Source organism: Pongo pygmaeus, chromosome 18, assembly GCF_028885625.2.
Source record: "Pongo pygmaeus isolate AG05252 chromosome 18, NHGRI_mPonPyg2-v2.0_pri, whole genome shotgun sequence".
NCBI lineage: Eukaryota > Metazoa > Chordata > Mammalia > Primates > Hominidae > Pongo > Pongo pygmaeus.
The window spans coordinates 1,620,382-1,640,321 of NC_072391.2; the positions used below are offsets into that span (position 1 = coordinate 1,620,382).

At 62.2% G+C, this 19,940-nt stretch overlaps 2 protein-coding genes across 16 annotated transcripts in view; one reads left to right on the forward strand and one right to left on the reverse strand.

Annotated features, from left to right (window-relative positions):
- Window positions 1-1,075: 1,075 nt before the first annotated feature.
- Window positions 1,076-18,546, forward strand: TELO2 (telomere maintenance 2). Of its 10 annotated transcripts, none has more exons than XM_054454675.2 (21): window positions 1,076-1,325; window positions 1,986-2,356; window positions 3,084-3,361; window positions 4,770-4,838; window positions 5,096-5,243; window positions 6,950-7,052; window positions 7,879-7,947; window positions 8,132-8,273; window positions 8,346-8,482; window positions 9,220-9,299; window positions 9,462-9,572; window positions 9,843-9,931; window positions 10,109-10,200; window positions 10,443-10,559; window positions 10,729-10,800; window positions 13,499-13,690; window positions 14,313-14,404; window positions 15,021-15,120; window positions 15,375-15,439; window positions 15,670-15,785; window positions 17,922-18,546. In XM_054454675.2, the coding sequence occupies exons 2-21, from the start codon at window positions 2,022-2,024 to the stop codon at window positions 18,026-18,028; spliced, it is 2,514 nt and encodes an 837-aa protein (XP_054310650.2). In that variant the 5' UTR covers window positions 1,076-1,325; window positions 1,986-2,021; the 3' UTR covers window positions 18,029-18,546. The 10 variants fall into 10 exon arrangements, with proteins under 10 accessions (XP_054310650.2, XP_054310649.2, XP_063510925.1 ...); XM_054454674.2 differs by having other exon boundaries at window positions 1,076-1,284; window positions 2,021-2,356; XM_063654855.1 differs by having other exon boundaries at window positions 1,081-1,284.
- Window positions 18,519-19,940, reverse strand: part of IFT140 (intraflagellar transport 140) — a 105,961-nt gene continuing 104,539 nt past the window's right edge. For all 6 annotated transcript variants that reach the window (XM_054454663.2, XM_063654834.1, XM_063654836.1 and 3 more), the window contains one exon: window positions 18,519-19,242. In XM_054454663.2, coding sequence (XP_054310638.1) covers window positions 19,036-19,242 — 207 coding nt within the window. In that variant the 3' untranslated portion in view covers window positions 18,519-19,035. The remainder of the gene's footprint in view (window positions 19,243-19,940) is intronic.

Consider the following 19,940-nt stretch of genomic DNA (forward strand, 5'->3'; position numbering starts at 1 on the left):
CCTCCCACCTCAGCCTCCCGAGTAGCTGGGATCACAGGCTCATGACACCGTGCCTGGCTAATTTTTAAATTTTTTGTAGAGACAGGGTCTCACTATTTTGCCCAGTCTTGATCTTCTGGGCCCAAAGGATTCTCCCACCTCAGCTTCCCAGTGTAGGAATTACCGGCATGAGCCACCGGGCCCGGCCTCTGCCAGTTTTTCTGCTCGAGGCCTGTCACCTGACATATTTCATATGTACTTTATTTGCTCCCCTGATAGGTGAGCAGGAACTTTGCATCATTTGTTGCTCAGAGGGCTTGGTGCACCAAGCAGGCATTTAATCAATGTTTGTTGAATGGATAACTGTTCCCCAGCTTTTCCCACATCCACATCCATCGCTGCTGAAATGGCGCCTCCTTAGGTGTCTTCCTGGATTGCCCCCTCCACAAAGATGAAGCCCCCCGACACTCCGGTGCGGTTTACAGAAGGCGCTGCATGTTGTAAATGTTCAGTGTCCGGCTGTCCAGCCTGGCGGCCACAGCCACAGGTAGTACCGAGCCCTTGAGATGGGGCTAATGCTACTAAGGAACTGGACTTATTTAACTTCAGTTAATTTGCAGAGCCACATGCGTCTAGCGCTTACCCTACTGGTCGCAGTTTTTATTCCATGACCCGGCCTCATTTACGGAGCCGCATTTGTTCATATCTGACATGATCTTAACCGTTCTTTTACTTCCTTATGGACCGTGCGTTTCCCTTACTGGCCTCTGACCCTTGAAAGCAGGGCCTTACACTCCGGGAAGACGAGCCAGGCTTGTCTTGGTAAACATCTGCCGTAGAGCGGACGCTCGGCGTTCTGGAGAGAATGTGGGACCCGAGGCGGAGGGAAGAGACGGCTGACATCACTCCAGGGTAGGGAAGACCGAGATGGGAGAAACTAAGGCGAGGACCCACCACCCGGGCGCAGCGAACCCAGCTCGCAGCCACGTGGGGAAGCGCGGCCCCGCCCTCAGGCCCCGCCCCACCCACGCGTCAGGCCCCGCCCACCCCACACCGGCCCCCGCCCCCGCGTCCAGGCTCCGCCCCGTCCCCGCGCAGCGCAGGCGCAGATGCGGCCTCCCCCCTGACGTCTTCAGCAGATTCGCGCTGAGAGGCCCGCGGAGACTCGCCCCAGAGGCTCAAAAAAAACCCGCGGCAGCCTCGCCCGGACCCAGGAACTCGTGCTCGGGGCCAACTGGCTGGGCCGCGATCGCGTTTCGGCCGGGGCCGCGGCGGCCGTGGGGAATCGGCGGCAGCGAATCGGTGGTGCGCGGGGCCTGAGCGCGCTGCAGTCACCCGGGAGCCGGGTCCGGGTCGGGTTGGGGGTCGGGGATCGGGGATCGGGGATCGGGGATCGGGGGTCGGGTTGGGTCGGGTTGGGCTCCAGGTCTGGTTGGGTCGGGTCCAGGTCGGGTAGGAGTCCGGTCGGGGTCAGGGTACAGGTCGGGGTCCGGGCCTGGATCGGGGGCGGGTCCGCGTGCGGCTCCTCTAGCCCCGAACCCGTGTTCCCCGTAAGCTGTTGGTTTCTAAGGGGCGGAGAAATGGCGACTGGAGCCACCCGTCACCGCTCAGGGAGCCGGGAGGGCCGGCAGCTCCCGCGGGCCGAGTTTCCCGCCTTGGGTGCGAGGACGCTTGGGGCCGCCCTGTGCCCGGGGAACACTCACCAGCATCCCTGGCTTCCACCTCCCTCTCGCGCCAGTGGCACTCCCGGTTCAGACAACTGAGAATGTCCCCTGGGCACAGTGGCCGGGGTTGAGAAGCCCTGCAGTGGGCGGTAGCGTGGGGGTCCGAGCGGAGGAGCGAACTCTGGGTGGAAACCGGCAGGCACTGGAGGGGAAGGAGGCGGGACAGGGTTGGGTGGGACCAGGGGTGAGGGGTGTGGGGTCCCGGGGCGCTCACCGAGGGGCTTCCTGAGCGTGTGTGGATTATTTCTCTGCCCCAAGCTGAGCCCTGTGTCCATGCCACAGGTCGCCTTCCCGTGACTCCCAGATCTGTCCTGCAGGATGGAGCCAGCACCCTCAGATGTTCGACTCGCCGTGCGGGAAGCCATTCACGCCCTCTCGTCTTCGGAGGATGGCGGCCACATCTTCTGCACCCTGGAGTCCCTGAAGCGGTATCTCGGTGACATGGAGCCTCCAGCGCTCCCGAGGGAGAAGGAGGAGTTTGCCTCGGCCCACTTCTCGCCGGTCCTCAGATGTCTCGCCAGCAGGCTGAGCCCGGCCTGGCTGGAGCTGCTGCCCGATGGCCGCCTGGAAGAGCTGTGGGCCAGCTTCTTCCTGGAGGGCCCGGCGGACCAAGCCTTCCTGGTGCTGATGGAGACCATCGAGGGTGCTGCGGGGTGAGTGGGCTGGGCCCATCCTGGGGTTGCCGGTAGCCTCAGAAGTGATGAGAGTGCCTTGAAGGACTGGACCAAGAGCCTCTCTAGTCCCTGTGAGGGGCTAGAGAGAGAGCCTGCTCCTGGCTGAACCCCTGAACAGAAGAAGCGGTCTGTGTCTGTCTCCTTTGCGATGGGAGGTACCTGCCGTGTCTCACAAAGTCCCTCACTTGCTTCCCGTCCGACTGTGTCAGAGAGGGATGGGGTGGGAGTGTTCACATCCCAGGCGGCAGAGGCAGCCCGTCAGCTGGGGACGTTCCAGGTTTTCCAGGGAAGCACAGCTGTCATCACTGACACGTGTCCCCTGTGGACTCCCAGCCCCAGCCGGCTCCCAGGCTCAGCCTCAGATCACACTGCAGTCCTTGCCAGGACACTGCACCTTGAGAAGCTGGGTTTTCAGAGGTTGCTGCGATCAAAGCAAGCGCTGAGTTATCCGCGTCAGCAGCAGGGGAAGGGTGTCCAGTGAGAATCCAGGTTGGGGAAGCCGCTCAGGGCCCCGAGAGCTCACACAGTAATTGCAGTTATTTCGGAATGGATTAACAGATTTTCCCATCCGGCTTGTGGTTTTGGACTTCGCGCTGGTTATGTTGTTGGGGCTGTCTGTGTAATCCGGGCTGCTGGTTCCTTGTGGCAGGAAGGGGGCCCCGAGGATGGGGGTTGGGAGCTCTGCCCAACACGCCCATATCTTCAGCCTCAGCTTCCGGCTGATGAAGATGGCGCGGCTGCTGGCCAGGTTCCTGCGTGAGGGCCGGCTGGCAGTGCTGATGGAGGCGCAGTGTCGGCAGCAGACGCAGCCCGGCTTCATCCTGCTCCGGGAGACGCTGCTGGGCAAGGTGGTGGCCCTGCCCGATCACCTGGGCAACCGCCTGCAGCAGGAGAACTTGGACGAGTTCTTCCCCCAGAACTACTTCCGCCTGCTCGGCGAGGAGGTCGTCCGGGTGCTGCAGGCGGTTGTGGACTCTCTCCAAGGTGAGGCCCTGCCTCGGGGACCCCCTTTGCCACCCGTCTTCTTGGGTCATCGTCCCCTGCCACCCTCTGGTGCCTCACGGCCTCTGGAGACTTTGGAGTCTCTGGGTGGTGCCGTCAGGCAGGTGGGGATGTCCCTGTCCCGCACAGTAGTGACCAGAAGGGCTCATCCGCTGTGGGCTGAAGTCCGCTGCCTTCCATGCGGGCTTCTCTTGTCCCTGCAGTCACTGCTGGTTTCCCGGGCCCAACTGTGCTGCGGTGGCCAGGTGGGGGATCTCGAGGTTCTCAGGTCTGGAGGCAGACGCTGGCGATGCCCTGGAGAGTTGGTGCTGTGGGAACGGCCTCGCCCGCTGCTGGCCTGCAGGGCCCCGTGAGCGCCCATGTTCGCTCTGTTTTCCCTGGGGCGTCAGATGGCGGCTGCCGCGAGTGTGCGTTTCACTAGTGAGAAGGAGGCTGGGCCAGGGGCCTGCACAGCACCCAGAGTGTCTGCCTCTCCCTGCAGGGTGACCCCTTCCTTCTCTTGCCTTTCCCAAGCTCCAGGTGACAGCTCAGACACAGGTCGAGCACCTGGGTCTGGACTCCACCGTCCACATGCTGCCCTCACCTCGTTCTGAAACTCCCTCCCTCGCTCAGGGGCACCCTGGGGTCCTGGAGCAGCTTGGCGCCCCCTCATAGCCCAGGAGAAAGCCAGGCCCCTCGAGTCCCTGTGTGGGGCTTGTGTGGCCCAAGCCCCCTCGCCTCACCTGGGGGTTCCTGCAGCAACCTCCCGAGCCCCTCCTGTCTTTTCTGAACGTAGCCCTAGGCTCGCAGCTGCTGCTCTGCGTGGGCCGATGTGTTAAGGAGGCTTTGGAAACATCTCGGACACACGTGGAATGCGTCTTTTTCACGCGTTGGGGGTTGGCTGGGGCCGTCCTGATCCCCACGCGGCTCTGTGCTTGCCGCTCCCCCGCGTCGCAGCTCTTCCGTGGGGCTGGTACAGCCCGGCCCCTCCTGGTTCCCCACGTTCCCTGGCGTGTGCTCCTTGGCTGCGGGCCGCCGTGGTGGTGGTGGTGCTGCTGCTCCAGGGTCTCATGCCCGGCTCAGGGCCTAGGCCTACCCTGCGTGGCTGACCCAACTTGGCCGGGCCCTGTCGGTGCTTCCGCAACGTCATACCGGTCCCGACCTCCAACACCATTATGACAATTCAGTGGGCTAAGATGGGTGAAGGTTTGAAAGGGTTGTGATTTGCCTGTCAAGTTCCACGCGCTCCTGTTCAGATTTGCTGGGTAGGCCGATGGGCACCAGCCGTTGTTTTGAGTGAGTTTTGCTGTCGGTTGGAGTCCGCCTGACCGAGACCAGCTCTCCCCACGCCTCGATGTTCTTTTGTACCCTTCCCGCCGGCCTCCTCATCAGGCCTCCCTTTCTGTCCCAGGTGGCCTGGATTCCTCCGTGTCCTTCGTGTCTCAGGTCCTCGGGAAAGCCTGTGTCCACGGGAGGCAGCGTGAGTAGAGCAGTGCCTTCCTGCCAGCCCTGCCCCGACCCTCACACCCCGTCAGCCTTCTGCAGAAGGCTGAGAATCCCTCCCGACCCTGGCCCTCTGCGGGGTCCCCTTGCCCGGTCCTGTCCTGGGCCCCTGGGGTCTGGGGCTCAGCTGTGCTGACTGAGGAGCTGTGGGGCTGTCCTTGCTGGACCCACACAGCCCCCGGACACCAGGCGGGTGCAGCTCCCCAGGCTCAGGTCCTCCGTCTGTCCCCTCAGAGGAGATCCTGGGCGTGCTGGTGCCCCGGCTGGCAGCGCTCACCCAGGGCAGCTACCTGCACCAGCGCGTCTGCTGGCGCCTGGTGGAGCAAGTGCCGGACCGGGCCATGGAGGCGGTGCTGACCGGGCTGGTGGAGGCCGCGCCGGGGTAAGCAGCCAGGCTCTCCTCCAGCTGCACTGGCTTCTGGGGGTCTGGACCCCCAGAGGCTGCCATTCCTTCACGCTGCTTCTCCTGGGCACCGTGCTGCAGCTGGCACCCCCATGTTGGTGCCACAGGGTGTGGGTGGTGCCCTCTCAGTTCCCGCACGTGCTGATGGTGATCTCTGCATCAGAGGGTCCCTTTCTCTTATGAAATAGCATGGATGCAGTGAACAGCCCACACCGTAAAGGCGCCTGTACCTTGGGCCGTCCACCCGTCTTGCGCCTGTGGTCCCCCTCGCACACGTGTGCGCCACGTCCAGGCTCTGACATGGTGGCGAGCGGTGACTCACTTCCCCACGTTTTTGTGCAGGAGAATCAAGGTTGCATTTCTGGAAGCAGGACTGCTGGCCATTTACCCCCACAAACCCTGCCAGCTCGCCTGCCTGAGACGTCTCCCCTCTCCCCAGCGTTTGCAAGGACTCACCTGTCTCTGCCCAAAGTGTTTCCTCCTCTTTTTTTGAGGTGGAGTCTCCCTCTGTCGCCCAGGCCGGACTGCAATGGTGCAATCGGCTCGCTGCAACCTCCGCCTCCTGGGTTCAAGTGATTCTTCTGCCTCAGTCTCCTGAGTAGCTAGGACTACAGGCGCCCGCCACCACACCCGGCCAATTTTTGTATTTTTAGTATAGACGGGGTTTCGCCATGTTGGCCAGGCTGGTCTTGAACTCCTGGCCTCAAGCAATCCACCCACCTCGGCTTCCCAAAGTGTTGGGATTACAGGCGTGAGCCCCTGCGCCCAGCTGACTTTGCATTCTTGATTCTGGGTGAGGCTGTGCGTGTTTAAGGCATTTGTATTCTTTTCTCTGTGAACTATATAATCATATAATCACATTCTATTTTATAGTTTTTTTTGTTGTTGTTGGGGGGGATTGTTTTTAGAACAGAGTCTTGCTCTGTCTCCCAGGCTGCAGTGCAGTGGTGTGATTATAGCTCACTGCAGCCTCGACCTCCTGGGCTCCAGCGATCTTCCCACCTCAGCCTCCTGAGTAGCGGGAACATAGGTGCACGCTATCATACCCAGCTAATTTTTAAATTTTTTGTAGCGACAGGGCTCACTTTGTTGCCCAGGTTGGTCTCAAACTCCTGGCCTTAAGTGATCCTCCTGCCTTGGCCTCCCAAATGTTTTTTTAACTGTTATGTGTTTGTGTGGAATTTTAAGTGATGAGTGAGGGAGAAATCCAGCCATATCTGTTTCCACACTGGCTGGAGAGACTTGTGGGACTCTTTCTGGAGACCCATAACCTCTCACCGGGAGGACTCTCTCAGTCTAGACCAGGGGTCTACAGGCTACTTGGACAAAATTTGGCCTGCTGCGTGTTTTTGTAAATAAAGTTTTTTTTGGCACCCTCAAAGGAGGCTGTCGGGGGTGGACCCGCCTCCGCCCGGGCTGGGGTCCAGGGAAGGAGGCCATCGGGGTGGACCCACCTCCACCCGGGCTGCGGTGCACACGCTCTCTGGGTTGTGGCATTTATGCCCCGGAGAAGGGATGATGAAGGCCCAGCTCAGGCAGTCGGAGGATGGAACCAGAGGCTCGTGGCTAGGAATTGGCAGGCCCGGAATCAGGCCGGGGTCTGTGAGCATCGGAGTTCACGCTCTCTCGCTCCTCCCTGTTTCCAGGCCGGCTTGCAGCTCTGGCCCCCTGACTCTGTCTTGCAGGCCTGAGGTCCTATCGCGACTGCTGGGGAACCTGGTGGTGAAGAACAAGAAGGCCCAGTTTGTGATGACCCGGAAGCTTCTGTTCTTACAGTCCCGGCTCACGGTGAGGACGCCACGGAGGGTGCAGGCTGCTGGCTGCCCCTTCACAGCAAGAATCGCTGCAAAACATGGAGTTGGAGCAGGTGTCTGCTGCCTGGGAGACCCTGCCTGTGATCTGGCGGTGGCTGGCAGGAGTTGGCGAGGCCATGGGTGCCTCCCTGCCCCGATGACAGGCCCTGCTGTGACAGCGCTGAGTGAGGGCTTCTCATGTCTCTTAATCCTCTAGACTCCCGAGAAGCCACCCGCCCTAGCTGCATTCTGTGCCAGGGGCCTGAGGGGGTGGGGTGGGGTGGGTGGGGGATAGGTCCGGACACAGAGGAGGTCGTGCATTTCCGGGACTTGTGACTCCCGTCCCCATGGCCTGGAGCCCAGAGGGGGCGAGCCAGGTCCCCTGAACCTGGAGTGGGTGACCCGGGTCCCCTGAGCCCGGAGGGGGCGAGCCGAGTCCCCTGAGCCCGGAGTGGGCGAGCCGGGTCCCCTGACTCCCGGCCACATCTTGCTTCACCCTCCTCCTTTCCTCACACGAGAACTTAAAATGGTGAGGCCCCACCCCAGCACAGCAGCAGGTGCATCCCACGTTTTTATATAGAACCGTTTTATCACGTTCATTTCGAAGGAATAGAGGCGGGTGGGTCGCTTGAGCCCAGGGGGCAGCTTCTGTGGGAGGGGAGGGGACCCACATTCCAGGAGGCAGCGGCCGCCCCCATGCTTCTTGTCCGTCTGCTGCCCTCAGTCCGGTCCCGGTCCTGGCATGGCTCTTGGCCTTGGGAGCCCCGAGCTGGCCAGGCGGCGGCCTCAGCCCAGTGGACAGGCATGTGCTTTTGTTGCAGACGCCCATGCTGCAGAGCCTGCTGGGCCATCTGGCCATGGACAGCCAGCGGCGCCTGCTCCTGCTGCAGGTACGTGCCTCCTGGCTCTCTGTCCCCGCGAGGCCCTGGGAGAAGAGCTGTGCGGGGCTCACCTTGGGGGCAGGCAGGGTGAGGCTGGCTGGGCTGGGGCCGGAGCTCCCTCAGAATGGCTGTGGGCCTGGCAGGGACAGCCTGGCCCCGAGCCCCACGCAGTCCTGGGCCGTGCCACCTGCAGGTGCTGAAGGAGCTGTTGGAGACGTGGGGCAGCAGCAGTGCCATCCGCCACACTCCCCTGCCGCAGCAGCGCCACGTCAGCAAGGCCGTCCTTATCTGCCTGGCGCACCTCGGGGAGCCGGAGCTGCGGGACAGCCGGGATGGTGAGCAGGTGGTTTGGGCTCTCCCCGGCTTCGGGCGCCCCGAGGTGCTCAGGGCCTGTCCGATGCTTGCAGAACTGCTGGCCAGCATGATGGCGGGCGTGAAGTGCCGCCTGGACAGTAGCCTGCCCCCCGTGCGACGCCTGGGCATGATTGTGGCCGAGGTCGTTAGTGCCCGGATCCACCCCGAGGGGCCTACCTTGAAATTCCAGGTGAGCGGGCCGTCCCCTCCACGTCCCCGTGCGGCTGGCCCGGGTCTCCCGAGCAGCTGCCTCTCCAGCCCCAGGGTCACTGCCTCTTCCCGGGGTCCAGACTTGCAGAGCGTCTGTGTTGACTTCTCGCAGGGCTGAGGCTGGAAGCTGTGGCAGGCCCTCAGCCCTGAGCTCCTGGGGCCACACAGGGTCGGGTGAGCACAGGGACCCTGGAGGGACTGCTTGGACACGCTCACAGACTCTCTCTAGATGGGGGCCCAGGGGAGGCTGGGGTTAAGGGAGCCACCCCCTGCGGTTTGTCTGGCCGGGGCTGCAGGGAAGCCAGGTCGCTCTGGGTAGGTGGGCGTGGGTGGCAGCCTCTCTGCTGTCTGCCGCCCGGTGTGGGCGGCTGCCTGGCCATGGAGGAGCCCTGTCTGCCTTCAGGCTGTGGAGGTGACAGCCTGTCCTCTTATCTGCTGAGACCCTGGGATCTCTCTGGGCCCACTGGCCTGAGGGGAGGCCCAGCTCCTTCGAGAGGGGCCACGGCCCCCAGCTTTGAGCACTCCCAGTGCTACCCTTGGCCTGAGTTGGAATCTTAGAAAGTCGCTTTTAAAAAGACACCTGGCTGTCCAGGGCTCAGCCACTGAGTGAGACCGGGCTGCGAGGGGGGCCGCAGTGGGGAGTGGCTCCCGCGGGTCCGTCTCGGGGAGGGGCGCTGCAGCCTGGCGGATGCCGCTGAGCCTGCTCCCCTGCTGTAGTACGAAGAGGATGAACTGAGCCTCGAGCTGCTGGCCTTGGCCTCCCCCCAGCCTGCGGGTGACGGCGCCTCGGAGGCGGGGTGAGGGTCTCTGCCCCCCGGGACCCCACCGCGTGCACATCTTATTGCTCTGGATTCTGCCGCTGGGATGGGAGGGGGTGAAAGCCTTTCTTTCGGTCCTGTGAGTCCTGAGACCAGAGGCTTGAGGGGACCCTAAAGGATTTGTTCCTTGTTTCCTTAAAGCACATCCCTTGCTCCAGCCATGGCAGAACCCCCTGCAGAGACCCCTGCAGAGATCGTGGATGGCGGCGTCCCCCAAGCACAGCTAGCGGGCTCTGACTCAGAGCTGGACAGGTAGGGGCTCTGCCACCCCAGTGGGTGGCGTGCAGGAGGCCGGGAGGCGAACCCCTCACTCCAAGCTGCAGCCCCGTGGGGGGCTCCCTGCCTGCTCCGTGCTTGTTCTCTTTTGACCTCACGTGAGGGCCCACAGCTCCCAGCTCCACTGTAGGTGCAGCGGCCGAGGCGTGAGCTCCGCATCTGGGGAGGAGAGAGGGGCTGGCTCTGCCGTTGGGTACTTCCTCTCACAGGCCATGGGCTGTTCATGTCTGCTTTGCCCTCCCACAGCGATGATGAGTTTGTCCCCTACGACATGTCGGGGGACAGAGAGCTGCAGAGCAGCAAGGCTCCTGCCTACGTCCGGGACTGCATGGAAGGTGCGCACGGGCCCCTGGAGGGCCTTGCGGGGCTGGGCATGGGTCTCGCTCACAGCCTGGTTCTGCCTCAAGGGGCCACCAGGAAGCCCTGGGCCCGGGGTGCCAACCCTGCTGCTGGCTCTCATGGGCTCAGGGTCAGAGCTGAGGCTGACCAAGGCCTGTCCGGGTTCTGTGCAGCCCTGACCACATCTGAGGACGTAGAGCGCTGGGAGGCGGCCCTGCGGGCCCTTGAGGGCCTGGTCTACAGGAGCCCCACGGCCACTCGGGAGGTGAGTGGGGGGCGGGAGTGGGTGGAGAGGCCCAAGATGGTAGCTCCCCCGATGCCATCTGTGTCCTGGCCACTGAGGGTGACATCTGGCTCCCGTGTGTGACAGGGCTGCTGCCTCTCCCGGGAGGCCTACGGCCTGGGGCCTCTGCCAGGGTGGGTGGCTCAGACCCTGTGAGCCTCGGTGAGGCCTCAGGGCGGGCGGCTGGGTCCGACAGGTTTCCCAGCCCTAACCCCTGTGTGCAGGTGAGCGTGGAGCTGGCCAAGGTGCTTCTGCATCTGGAGGAGAAGACCTGTGTGGTGGAATTTGCGGGGCTGCGCCAGAGAGCCCTGGTGGCTGTCACGGTCACAGACCCGGCCCGGGTGAGTTCCCGCACCCGTGGCCCCGGCTGGTGCAGGCGCAGCGTGAAGCGCTGGGAGCTGCGGTGCCTGAGGCTCGGTCCCGTGCTGGAGCTGGCTGTGAGGTGCCCGGAGGTCGCCCCGAGCGGCCCTCAGGTCCCGGACCACAGCAGCCTCTCCCCTGTGTCCTCAGGTGGCCGACTATCTGACCTCACAGTTCTATACCCTCAACTACAGCCTCCGGCAGCGCATGGACATCCTGGACGTAAGTGCCTCCTGGGCCTCAGTCCCCCTGGTCCGGCCCAAGCTGCCCTAAGGTGGGGCTGCCAAAACCTGAGTCTCCTTGTTGCTGGGCCCCAGGGGCTTGTGCAGGCCTGTCCACTGCCTTGGTGAGTGTGTGACCTGGCAGGACTCAGCAGTGGGGGAGTTAGGGCTCCCGTGGCAGAGAGTTTTGTTTGTTTAAAATAATAGCTTTACTGATATAATTCACACGCCATAAAATTCACCACTTTAGGATAAAATGTGTGCTGCGCAGGTGAGGGAATATTATTTAGCAATGAAGAAGAAAAATTTGAATCCCAGCACTGGAAGGCTGAGGCGGGAGGATCGCTTGAGCCCAGGAGTTCGAGACCAGCTTGGGCACCACAATGAGACCCCATCTCTATTAGCCGAGTGTGGTGGGCGACTATGGTCCCAGTTACTCGGGAGGCTGGGGTGGGAGGATCCCTTGAACCCAGGAGGTCGAGGCTGCAGTGGAGCTGTGTTCGCACCACTGCACTCCTGTGTGGGTGATAGAGGGAGACAGTGTCTCAAAGATAATTCGATTCTGATATGCACTGCTGAACACGATGAACCTCGAGAACATTTAGTTAAAGCAGCCCCAGGGCCTGTATATCATTCAGTTTCACTTAAGCGAGCCGTCCAGGGGAGCCAGTTCACAGACAGTGGGCGGAGCTGCCAGGGCTTGGGGAGGGGATGTGGAGTGACTGTTTCACGGGGACAGTTTCAGCTTGGGAAGGCAAAAGAGTTCTGGCGAGGGTGGAGGTGTTGGTTGCCGATCATGAACGTACTTATTAATGCCACGGAACTGTACACTTAAAGATGGGGAAAACGGGCTGGGCGCGGCGGCTCATGCCTGTCATCCCAGTGCTGTGGGAGACGAAAGTGGGAGGATTGCTCAAGCCCAGGAGTTTGAGATCAACCTGGTCAACATAGCAAGACCCTGTCATCTCCACCAAAAGAAAATTAGCCGGGTGTGGTGGCGCCTGTGGTCCCTGCTACTCTTGAGGCTGAGGCGGGAGGACGGCTTGAGCCCAGAGGTTGAGGCTGTCGTGAGCCGTGATGGCACCACTGCCCTGCAGCCTGGGCAATAGAGCAAGACTCTGTCTCTTTAAAAAAAAAAAAAAAAAAGGCAGGCCGGCCACAATGGCTCACGCCTGTAATCCCAGCACTTTGGAAGGCTGAGCCGGGCGGATCATGAGGTCAGGAGTTCAAGACCAGCCTCGCCAATATGGTGAAACCGTGTCTCTACTAAATTAGCTGGGCATGGTGGTGCATGCCTGTAGTCCCAGCTACTTGGGAGGCTGAGGCAGGAGGATCGCTTGAACCCGGGAGGCAGAGGTTCTGGTGAGTCTATATCGTTCCACTGCACTCCAGCCTGGGTGACAGAGCAAGACTCAGTCTCAAAAAAAAAAAAAAAAAAGGGTGAGAGGCCGGGCACAGTGGCCCACACTTGTAATCCCAGCACTTTGGGAGGCCGAGGCAGATGGATCACGAGGTCAGGAGATGGAGACCATCCTGGCTAACATGGTGAAACCCCGTCTCTACTAAAAATACAAAAAAATTAGCCGGGCATTTTGGCGGGCGCCTGTAGTCCCAGCTACTAGGGAGGCTGAGGCAGGAGAATTGCTTGAACCCGGGAGGCGGAGCTTGCGGTGAGTCAAGATTGTGCCACTGCACTCCAGACTGGGCGACAGAGTGAGACTCTGTCTCAAAAAAAACAAAAAAAAAGGGAGGGGAGGGGTTAACATGGTAAATCTTGTATGTATTTTACCACAATAAAGCAAAAAAGACTGAGAACTTGAGAAAGAACTCACCGTAACGGTTTTTTTTTTTTTTTTGAGACGGAGTCTTGCTCTGTCGCCCAGGCTGGAGTGCAGTGGCGCGATCTCGGCTCACTGCAAGCTCCGCCTCCCGGGTTCACGCCATTCTCCTGCCTCAGCCTCCCAAGTAGCTGGGACTACAGGCAGCTGCCACCACGCCCGGCTAATTTTTTGTATTTTTAGTAGAGATGGGGTTTCACCGTATTGGCCTGGATGGTCTCGATCTCCTGACCTCATGATCCGCCCGCCTCGGCTGTAACTGGTTTTAAGGTGCACACTTGGGTGGCATTGGGAACATCCGCAGTGTCATGCAGCCACCTCCTCTGTCTAGTCCCAGAGCGTCCTCATCTCCCCAGAGGGAAACCCCATCCCTGTCAGCAGTCGCCGCGACCCCCCCGGCCTGGGAGCCTCCAGTCTGGCACTGGCCTGTTGAGAAGGTGTCCTAGAGATGGAGGCGCACACTGGTCTTTGGTGCCTCCTCCTCCGCCATGTTCTGAGGTCCACCCGCCCATGGCACATGCCACTGCAGCGTTGGTTTTGCTGTGAGGCCAAGTTCCGGGGAGAAGGGCATGTGGCTCTGGCGTGGCGGGACTGCGTGGCTTTAGGATGAGGCTGCACTCGGCCCTGGGCGTGTTCTCATCTCCTGGACCACGGAGCCCACCTTCCCCACCTTCCTGCCTACCAAGGCGTGGTTGCTGTGAGCTACGGGGAAGTGACTTTTCTCCTTGTTCCCAGAACACACCTTCTCCCAGGCTGGGAGGGCCGCTGGGCCTGTTGCTGGGGCTTTGGCTGATGACTTGACTCTTGGGAAATGTTCTTCCCTGGAGCAGTGGCGACTGCCCTGAGCCCGTCTCCCTCCAGGTGCTGACTCTGGCTGCCCAGGAGCTGTCTAGGCCTGGGTGCCTCGGGAGGACTCCCCAAACTGGCTCCCCAAGTTCTAATACCCAGTGCCTGCCGGAGGCAGCCGTCTCCCAGCCTGGCAGTGCCGTGGCATCCGACTGGCGGGTGGTGGTGGAGGAGCGGATCAGAAGCAAGACTCGGCGGCTCTCCAAGGTTAGTGGGCGCGTGGTCAGCTCCTCACGGGCATGGGGACCGTGGGTGGGTGGGAAGGGCGGTCAGACACCTCCAGGCGCTGTCTCCAGCGAGGGGCGGCCACATTTGCTGGGGATGGTGCCTATGCCGGGATTCCTGAAAGGCAGGGTCCGTGGTTTGCACCAAGGAACTGGATCTTGGCTGTAGGAGACCCAGACTGGGCTTGGGGACACGCCAAGTGACAGGTGTCCTGGTGGTGCTCTGTCCTCAGAGCCCATCTAGGCCAGGGGTGGTGTTGCTCCACCCAAGGATGTTTAGGGGTGTCTGGAGATGTTTTTGGTTGTCGCTGGTGGTGGGTTGGAGGCCACGGAGGCATCCTGCAGTACCCAGGGCGGCTCCTCTAGCCTCGAATGTCCTGCCTGCAAGTTCGGGAACGCCTGGTCTGCTGCCCAGGCATTGGCCGTGGAGCCTGAGTCCTGTCACCAACCCCACGGGGCCTGGGAGCTGGGCGGGGCCGGAAGAGTAGCCCAGGGAGGCAAGGCGAGGCTGGGGGCCGCGCTGCTTTGTGGGATCCTCTCGGGCTGGGGGTGCCGTGCCCGCCGCCCAGGCCTGCGCCTCCGTGAGCGCCATGTGTGTCTGGCAGGGTGGCCCGAGGCAGGGCCCGGCAGGCAGCCCCAGCAGATTCAGCTCCGTGGCCGGCCACTTCTTCTTCCCCCTCCTTCAGCGCTTTGATAGGTGAGTGGGTTTTCCGTGGGCCTGTGGATGTGGGGACAGGGACCCTGGACGTACCCCTGTGGCCAGGAAGTTCAGGCTGGGGTCTGAGTGGGTTTGGGTGTGAACAGGGTCGTGGCTTTGCTGTGGCTTTTTGTAAGCCTGTGTTAAGAGGCAGGAAGCGTCCCACAAGGTTCCTCTGCGGTTGAGCTTTGCCATGAGGCACCAGGCATCTGCTCTGGGCTTGCGGCATGGCCGGCAGTGCTGCCCGCATGTGCCCGACGCCATCACCCGCTGGGCCCTGCTCGCCTCCTCCTGCCTCAGCTGGTGCTGCGCTGGCCCCACATTCAGGGCGTGAGGCTCTCGAGATGGCAGAGAAGTGTGGGGCCCGGGCCATGGTGCAGCAGGGGTGGGGGTCTCGGCGTTGGGAACTCCTGGCCCAGGTGGGCTTGTGCCAGACAGCCCTGCAGGGTGAGTGGGCACCCGGAAATGTCTGCTGCTACGGTCTCGGTGCAGGCAAGGCGGTGGGCGCAGGAGGAGGGGCTGTGTGGGGCTCCCTCGGTTTCCCACGGTGGCCCAGGAGGTTGGGGACCTGGCCCTGAGGCGCCCGCTGCACCTTGGGCTCCATCCTGTGCTCTAGGCCTCTGGTGACCTTCGACCTCTTGGGAGAAGACCAGCTGGTTCTCGGAAGGCTGATGCACACCTTAGGGGCCCTGATGTGCCTGGCTGTTAACACCATGGTGAGCCGGGAGAGGTTGCCGGGCGCCGGCCTGTGCTGCCCGTGGATCAGGAGTGCTCCTCAGCCTCACCTGTGCCCAGGGATGGGTGTCTGAAGGAGGAGCTGCCTGTGTGGGCCCCCGGGCAGTGGGAGCATCCCCTCGGCTGTCAGGCAGGCCCTGTCCCTGCTGCTGCCCGGCAGCGGAAGCCGCCCATGGGTGCTGGGATGTGGGGACGGCGTCGGGACCCCACTGACTCTCCCTCTGCTGGTGTCCAGGTGGCTGTGGCCATGGGCAAGGCCCTGCTGGAATTCGTGTGGGCCGTTCGCTTCCACGTGGACGCGTGAGTGGCCCGTGGGGCTGGGCCAGGCCAGGGGTGCACGCAGACATAGGGGTCTTATTGTGGGGGCCCCATGGAGCCTCCAGGTGGCTGACAAGCAGCCTGGCCTGGTACTTCCCAAATAGGAGATGTGCCAGGCAGGGCCGCAGCGTGGGTGGTCTGCCACACTGAGGGGAGTGGGAGATCTGGGGCGTGGTCCCTGCTGAGCTCAGCCCCCACCTTCCTGCCGGCAGCTACGTGCGCCAGGGGCTGCTGTCAGCCGTCACCTCCGTCCTGCTCAGCGTGCCTGCTGCACGCCTGCTGGAGGACCTGCCGGACGAGCTGCTGGAAGCCCGGTCCTGGCTGGCGGGTGAGTGTTGGCCCAGGGTGTGTGTGTGTGTGTGTGTGTGTGTGTGTGTGTGTGTGTGTGTGTGTGTGTGTGTGTGTGTGTGTGTGTGTGTTTTGCAGCTCTTGCAGGCCCACATAGGCAGAGTGTGCAGGCCGGAGGTGCAGTGTGTGTGTGTGTGTGTGTGTGTGTGTGTGTGTGTGTGTGTTGGCCCAGGGTGTGTGTGTGTGTGTGTGTGTGTGTGTGTGTGTGTGTGTGTGTGTGTGTGTTTTGCAGCTCTTGCAGGCCCACATAGGCAGAGTGTGCAGGCCGGAGGTGCAGCCACCCCAGCACTGGCCGTTTCCCTCCTTTGGTCCTGATCCTGGACCCTGTTGGGGTCCCTCTGTGACCCCGCCTGCCCACCTCCCTGGGCCCCTCCGGCCAGTGCAGTCCTGGCACCTTTTATTTGTTTGTTTTTTAGACAGAGTCTTGCTCTGTCGCCCAGGCTGGAGTGCCGTGACGCAGTCTCGGCTCACTGCAACATCTGCCTCCTGGGTTCAAGCAATTCTCCTGCCTCAGCCTCCTGAGTAGCTGGGATTACAGGTGCCCGCCACTGCGCCCAGCCAATTTTTGTATTTTTAGTAGAGACGGGATTTCACCATGTTGGTCAGGATGGTCTCAATCTCCTGACCTCATGATCCACCCGCCTCAGCCTCCCAAAGTGCTGGGATTACAGGCGTGAGCCACCGTGCCCAGCCAGCCAGCACCTTTTGTTGTTTGCTGGCTTTTGTGATCCAGTGGTTGGTTTGTGGGGCCCTTAGGGTGGCTTGGTGGATACCACCTCGGTTTCCACGTTTGTCAGGAGGGTCCTGGGTGATGCGGGTCCTTCCCGGGGACTTGCGCTCAGGCCTCTGTGCTGGGGGACGCTGGGGGATGCTTGTGGTGAGGTCACCTTTCCTTTCCTGTGGGGCTGGGCTGTGTGCCTCTTTTGCCCCGGCCATCTCCCCTCTCCCCACCTGGGCGCAGTGCCAGCCTGCTGGGTGTGAACGGGTGTTTCCCACGGGGGTTGGAGCCAGTGAGTCCCCGGGAATGGGCTGAAGAGCAGAGCATGATACCGATGGACGTAGGAAGGGCAGGCCCAGCTGTGCCCTGTCCCTTCCCAGGACCTGTGCTCAGGGTGGCCGTGAACGTCTTCCCACGGAGCAGCTGGAGGGTCCTGGGCCCAAAGTGCAGGGAGTGCTGTGCTGGGCTTTACTTCTTTCAAGGGGGGTGAGGCCCCCCAGACACCAGTCCCTTGGAGCTGCTGCCCAGCCCCTCCTCAGCATGCTCTTGGCCACTCGCCCTGCCAGGAGGAGGAGAGGTTCCCCTTTGGCCAGTGGAGCCACTGACGGGGCTGGGTGGGCGGGCACAATCCCTGCAGTTCCCAGCCCGCCTCCTTCCCCAGAGACTCGGTGACTGCGACGCCATCATCTGGGGCCTTGGGGGCCTGAAGCACCAGGAGGAGCAGGGGGGCCCTATCCCTCAGCCGATCCCTTTCCACTCAGGGCTGGCAGGGTCCCGACAGGGTGTTCTCCTTTCACAGGCACCTCCCACAAGGGTCTACAGGTGCCTCCTCACCCTGTGATTCTAGCCCAGTCTGGGGAGGAGCTGTGGCCAGCAGAACCCCCCAAGGCTCCCCGGGGTCCCAGGCTGCAGGAGGCCTTGGTGAGGGTCCCAGCACTGCAGGCAGCCAAGAGCTCTGGCTCTCACCCCGGGGGGGGCAGTGTGCGGTCCCAGACACCCAAGAGGCCTCCCCACAGGCGGGTGGCACCTCCCGATGCCCACCACCCGGATTCCTAGGGTCTTCCATCTCTGACCACAGCCCGTGTCTGCCGTCCAGTAAGGAACAGGCCCTGCCGGTGTTCCGGTGTTCCCGGGTTGTGTGCCCCACCCCAGGCCCCCTTCCCATGGCTGCCGGTCCCGCGGCTCAGGGCAGCCCTCCACGTACAGTGCTGCCTGCACAGAGCCTGTGGCACGCAGGCCCCAAGGCCTTGGGGAGAGTCCAGGCTCACTGCAGACCCGAGCCCCCTTTCTTCCATGGAGTCAGGCCTGGCGGGGCTGGTTCAGGCAGCCTGAAGACAGGAGGAGGGAGAATACGCCCTCCACGCTGCCTCAGCTTTGCTTGTCACTCTCGTCTGGCAGACGTGGCCGAGCAAGACCCGGACGAGGACTGCAGGACGCTGGCACTGAGGGCCCTGCTGCTTCTGCAGAGACTCAAGAACAGGCTCCTCCCACCTGCGTCTCCCTAGTCCCTGGAGGCCTCCCCAGGACCACCCCCGCCGGCAGCAAGGAAGGCGGCTGAGCAGCAGCCTGGAGCAGCGGAGCCAGGCTTTGTAGCGAGGCCAGGTCTGCGGCAGCATCCGGCACGGAGAGTGCAGATGCAGGAAGGCCCGGCCTGCCGCTATTTATAGTGCAGCAAGTCTGCTAAAAATACACTGGGCCTGGGCACTGCCCGCTGGGACATGGCAGCCTGGATGTGGGGCTGGGGCTGTGGGCGCTGCTGGTGGGGTTGACTCTTCCAGTGAGGGCAGACCCAGGCTGGCAGGAGGGGAGGACGGTGTACCTGCTGCTCAGAGCCCCCAAGGCTCTCCTCTGAGAGCCACCAAGCAGGACAGAGCAGCTCTCGTCCCAGGTCCCTCGGGTTGAGTGCCGTGTCACCAGGAGAATAGTGCTCACAGCCCAGGCAGGGTGTGTGGCTCCTGGATGGGCTCGTGGGGCGGGATGGGACAGGGCACGGGCTCTCAGAAAATAAACTGGTTTATTGGAATTACAGGAGTGTTGGTGGCCGGTGTGCAGAGCCTAGCGGGGGGTACAGCCGCCAGGGCCCGGGTGTCCCAGCTGTTGCTCAGGAGCCGTGGGCCCTGCGGGAGTGTGGGGAGGATATGATGTGTGGGGAGCAGGGGGGCAGGTGCCCTAGCCCTCCAGCTGCAGCTTCCTGAGGTTCTAGAAGTTTCTCAGGCTTTACAATGTGTAGTTGGGAGAATACGATGGAAGGGTGAACCCGACTCCCTTCAAAGGAATGAATCCAAAAATCTACTGGAGCTGCCGGGCACCCAGAGGCAGGCGGGACAGACCAAGGTGCAGATGGGTCACACCCCCCGCCGGCCCGGGCCGCCGCGTTCTTGCCCAGCTCTGTTGCACATTCCAACACAGACATGTTTTTTCCCAGCAAAAAAGCTGGCTTTGCTGCAGCTGACGAAAAAATTCCAGAAGATGCCTTTCTGCAGCAGCACGCTTGTCCGGGGGCCAAGGCTCCTCAGGGGTCGTCGTCTGCCTCTTCCACCACCTCCTCGTCCGGCTCCCTGGCGTCCTCCATGCTATTGCGGCGGACCCGCTCGGGGATGGTGCGTGGCGGTGGGAGACCCAGCCCCTGGTGCACGGCGTCCACGGCCCGCGGGCTCACGTAGTAGGACACGTTGGCCAAGGGAAGCCGCCGCCGCATCTCCTCCAGGAATCTGTAGGCCTGGGGCAGAGGAGCAGACATTACTCCGCTTTCCTGAACCAGGCACGGCCCTCTGCCTGCAGGCCAGGCACGTGCTGCTGCCCCTGGAGGCGGGTGGGGGTGCCTCCTCGCTGGAGGACACGGGGTGCACTGAGGCTTCCCACTGGTGATGGGGGAATGTGGTGAAGAGGGGATGCGGTGCCCGCGGACCGCACACATGCCATGTGTGGACACTCAACGGGAAGCTTTGGTCGGCATTTCAGCTGGAAATGCAGAGCCAGGGCCCTGGAAAGTCCCTCAGCAGCTGTGCACAGGGGCCTGCTCACCCGGCATGCGTGGGCAGAGCCTCCCAGGGAGGCAGAGGCCGCGCGTTTTGCACTCAAGTCTTGGGGGTGGACATGCATGTGGGATTGGAGAGCAGGCAGCAATATCTACTGGTTTGTCTTGGGTATTTTTTTTTTTTTTTGAGATGGAGTCTTAACTATGAAGGTATAATAAGCTTGTTGGATGGTCCCTCCCATCACCTGGCAGTGGACCTGCGTTTAAGGAAGGCCTCAGCTGGGGTGGGCGCTGGTGGAGTGCAAGCCTTCCACACAGTCTCAAACGAGAGGCTGAGGGCAAACATCTACACCTGAAAAGATGCTGCCTTAGATGCTGACAAGCCACCTGCCATGTGCCAGGCGCTGTGCTGGGGACACAGGGGACACAGGACATAAGGG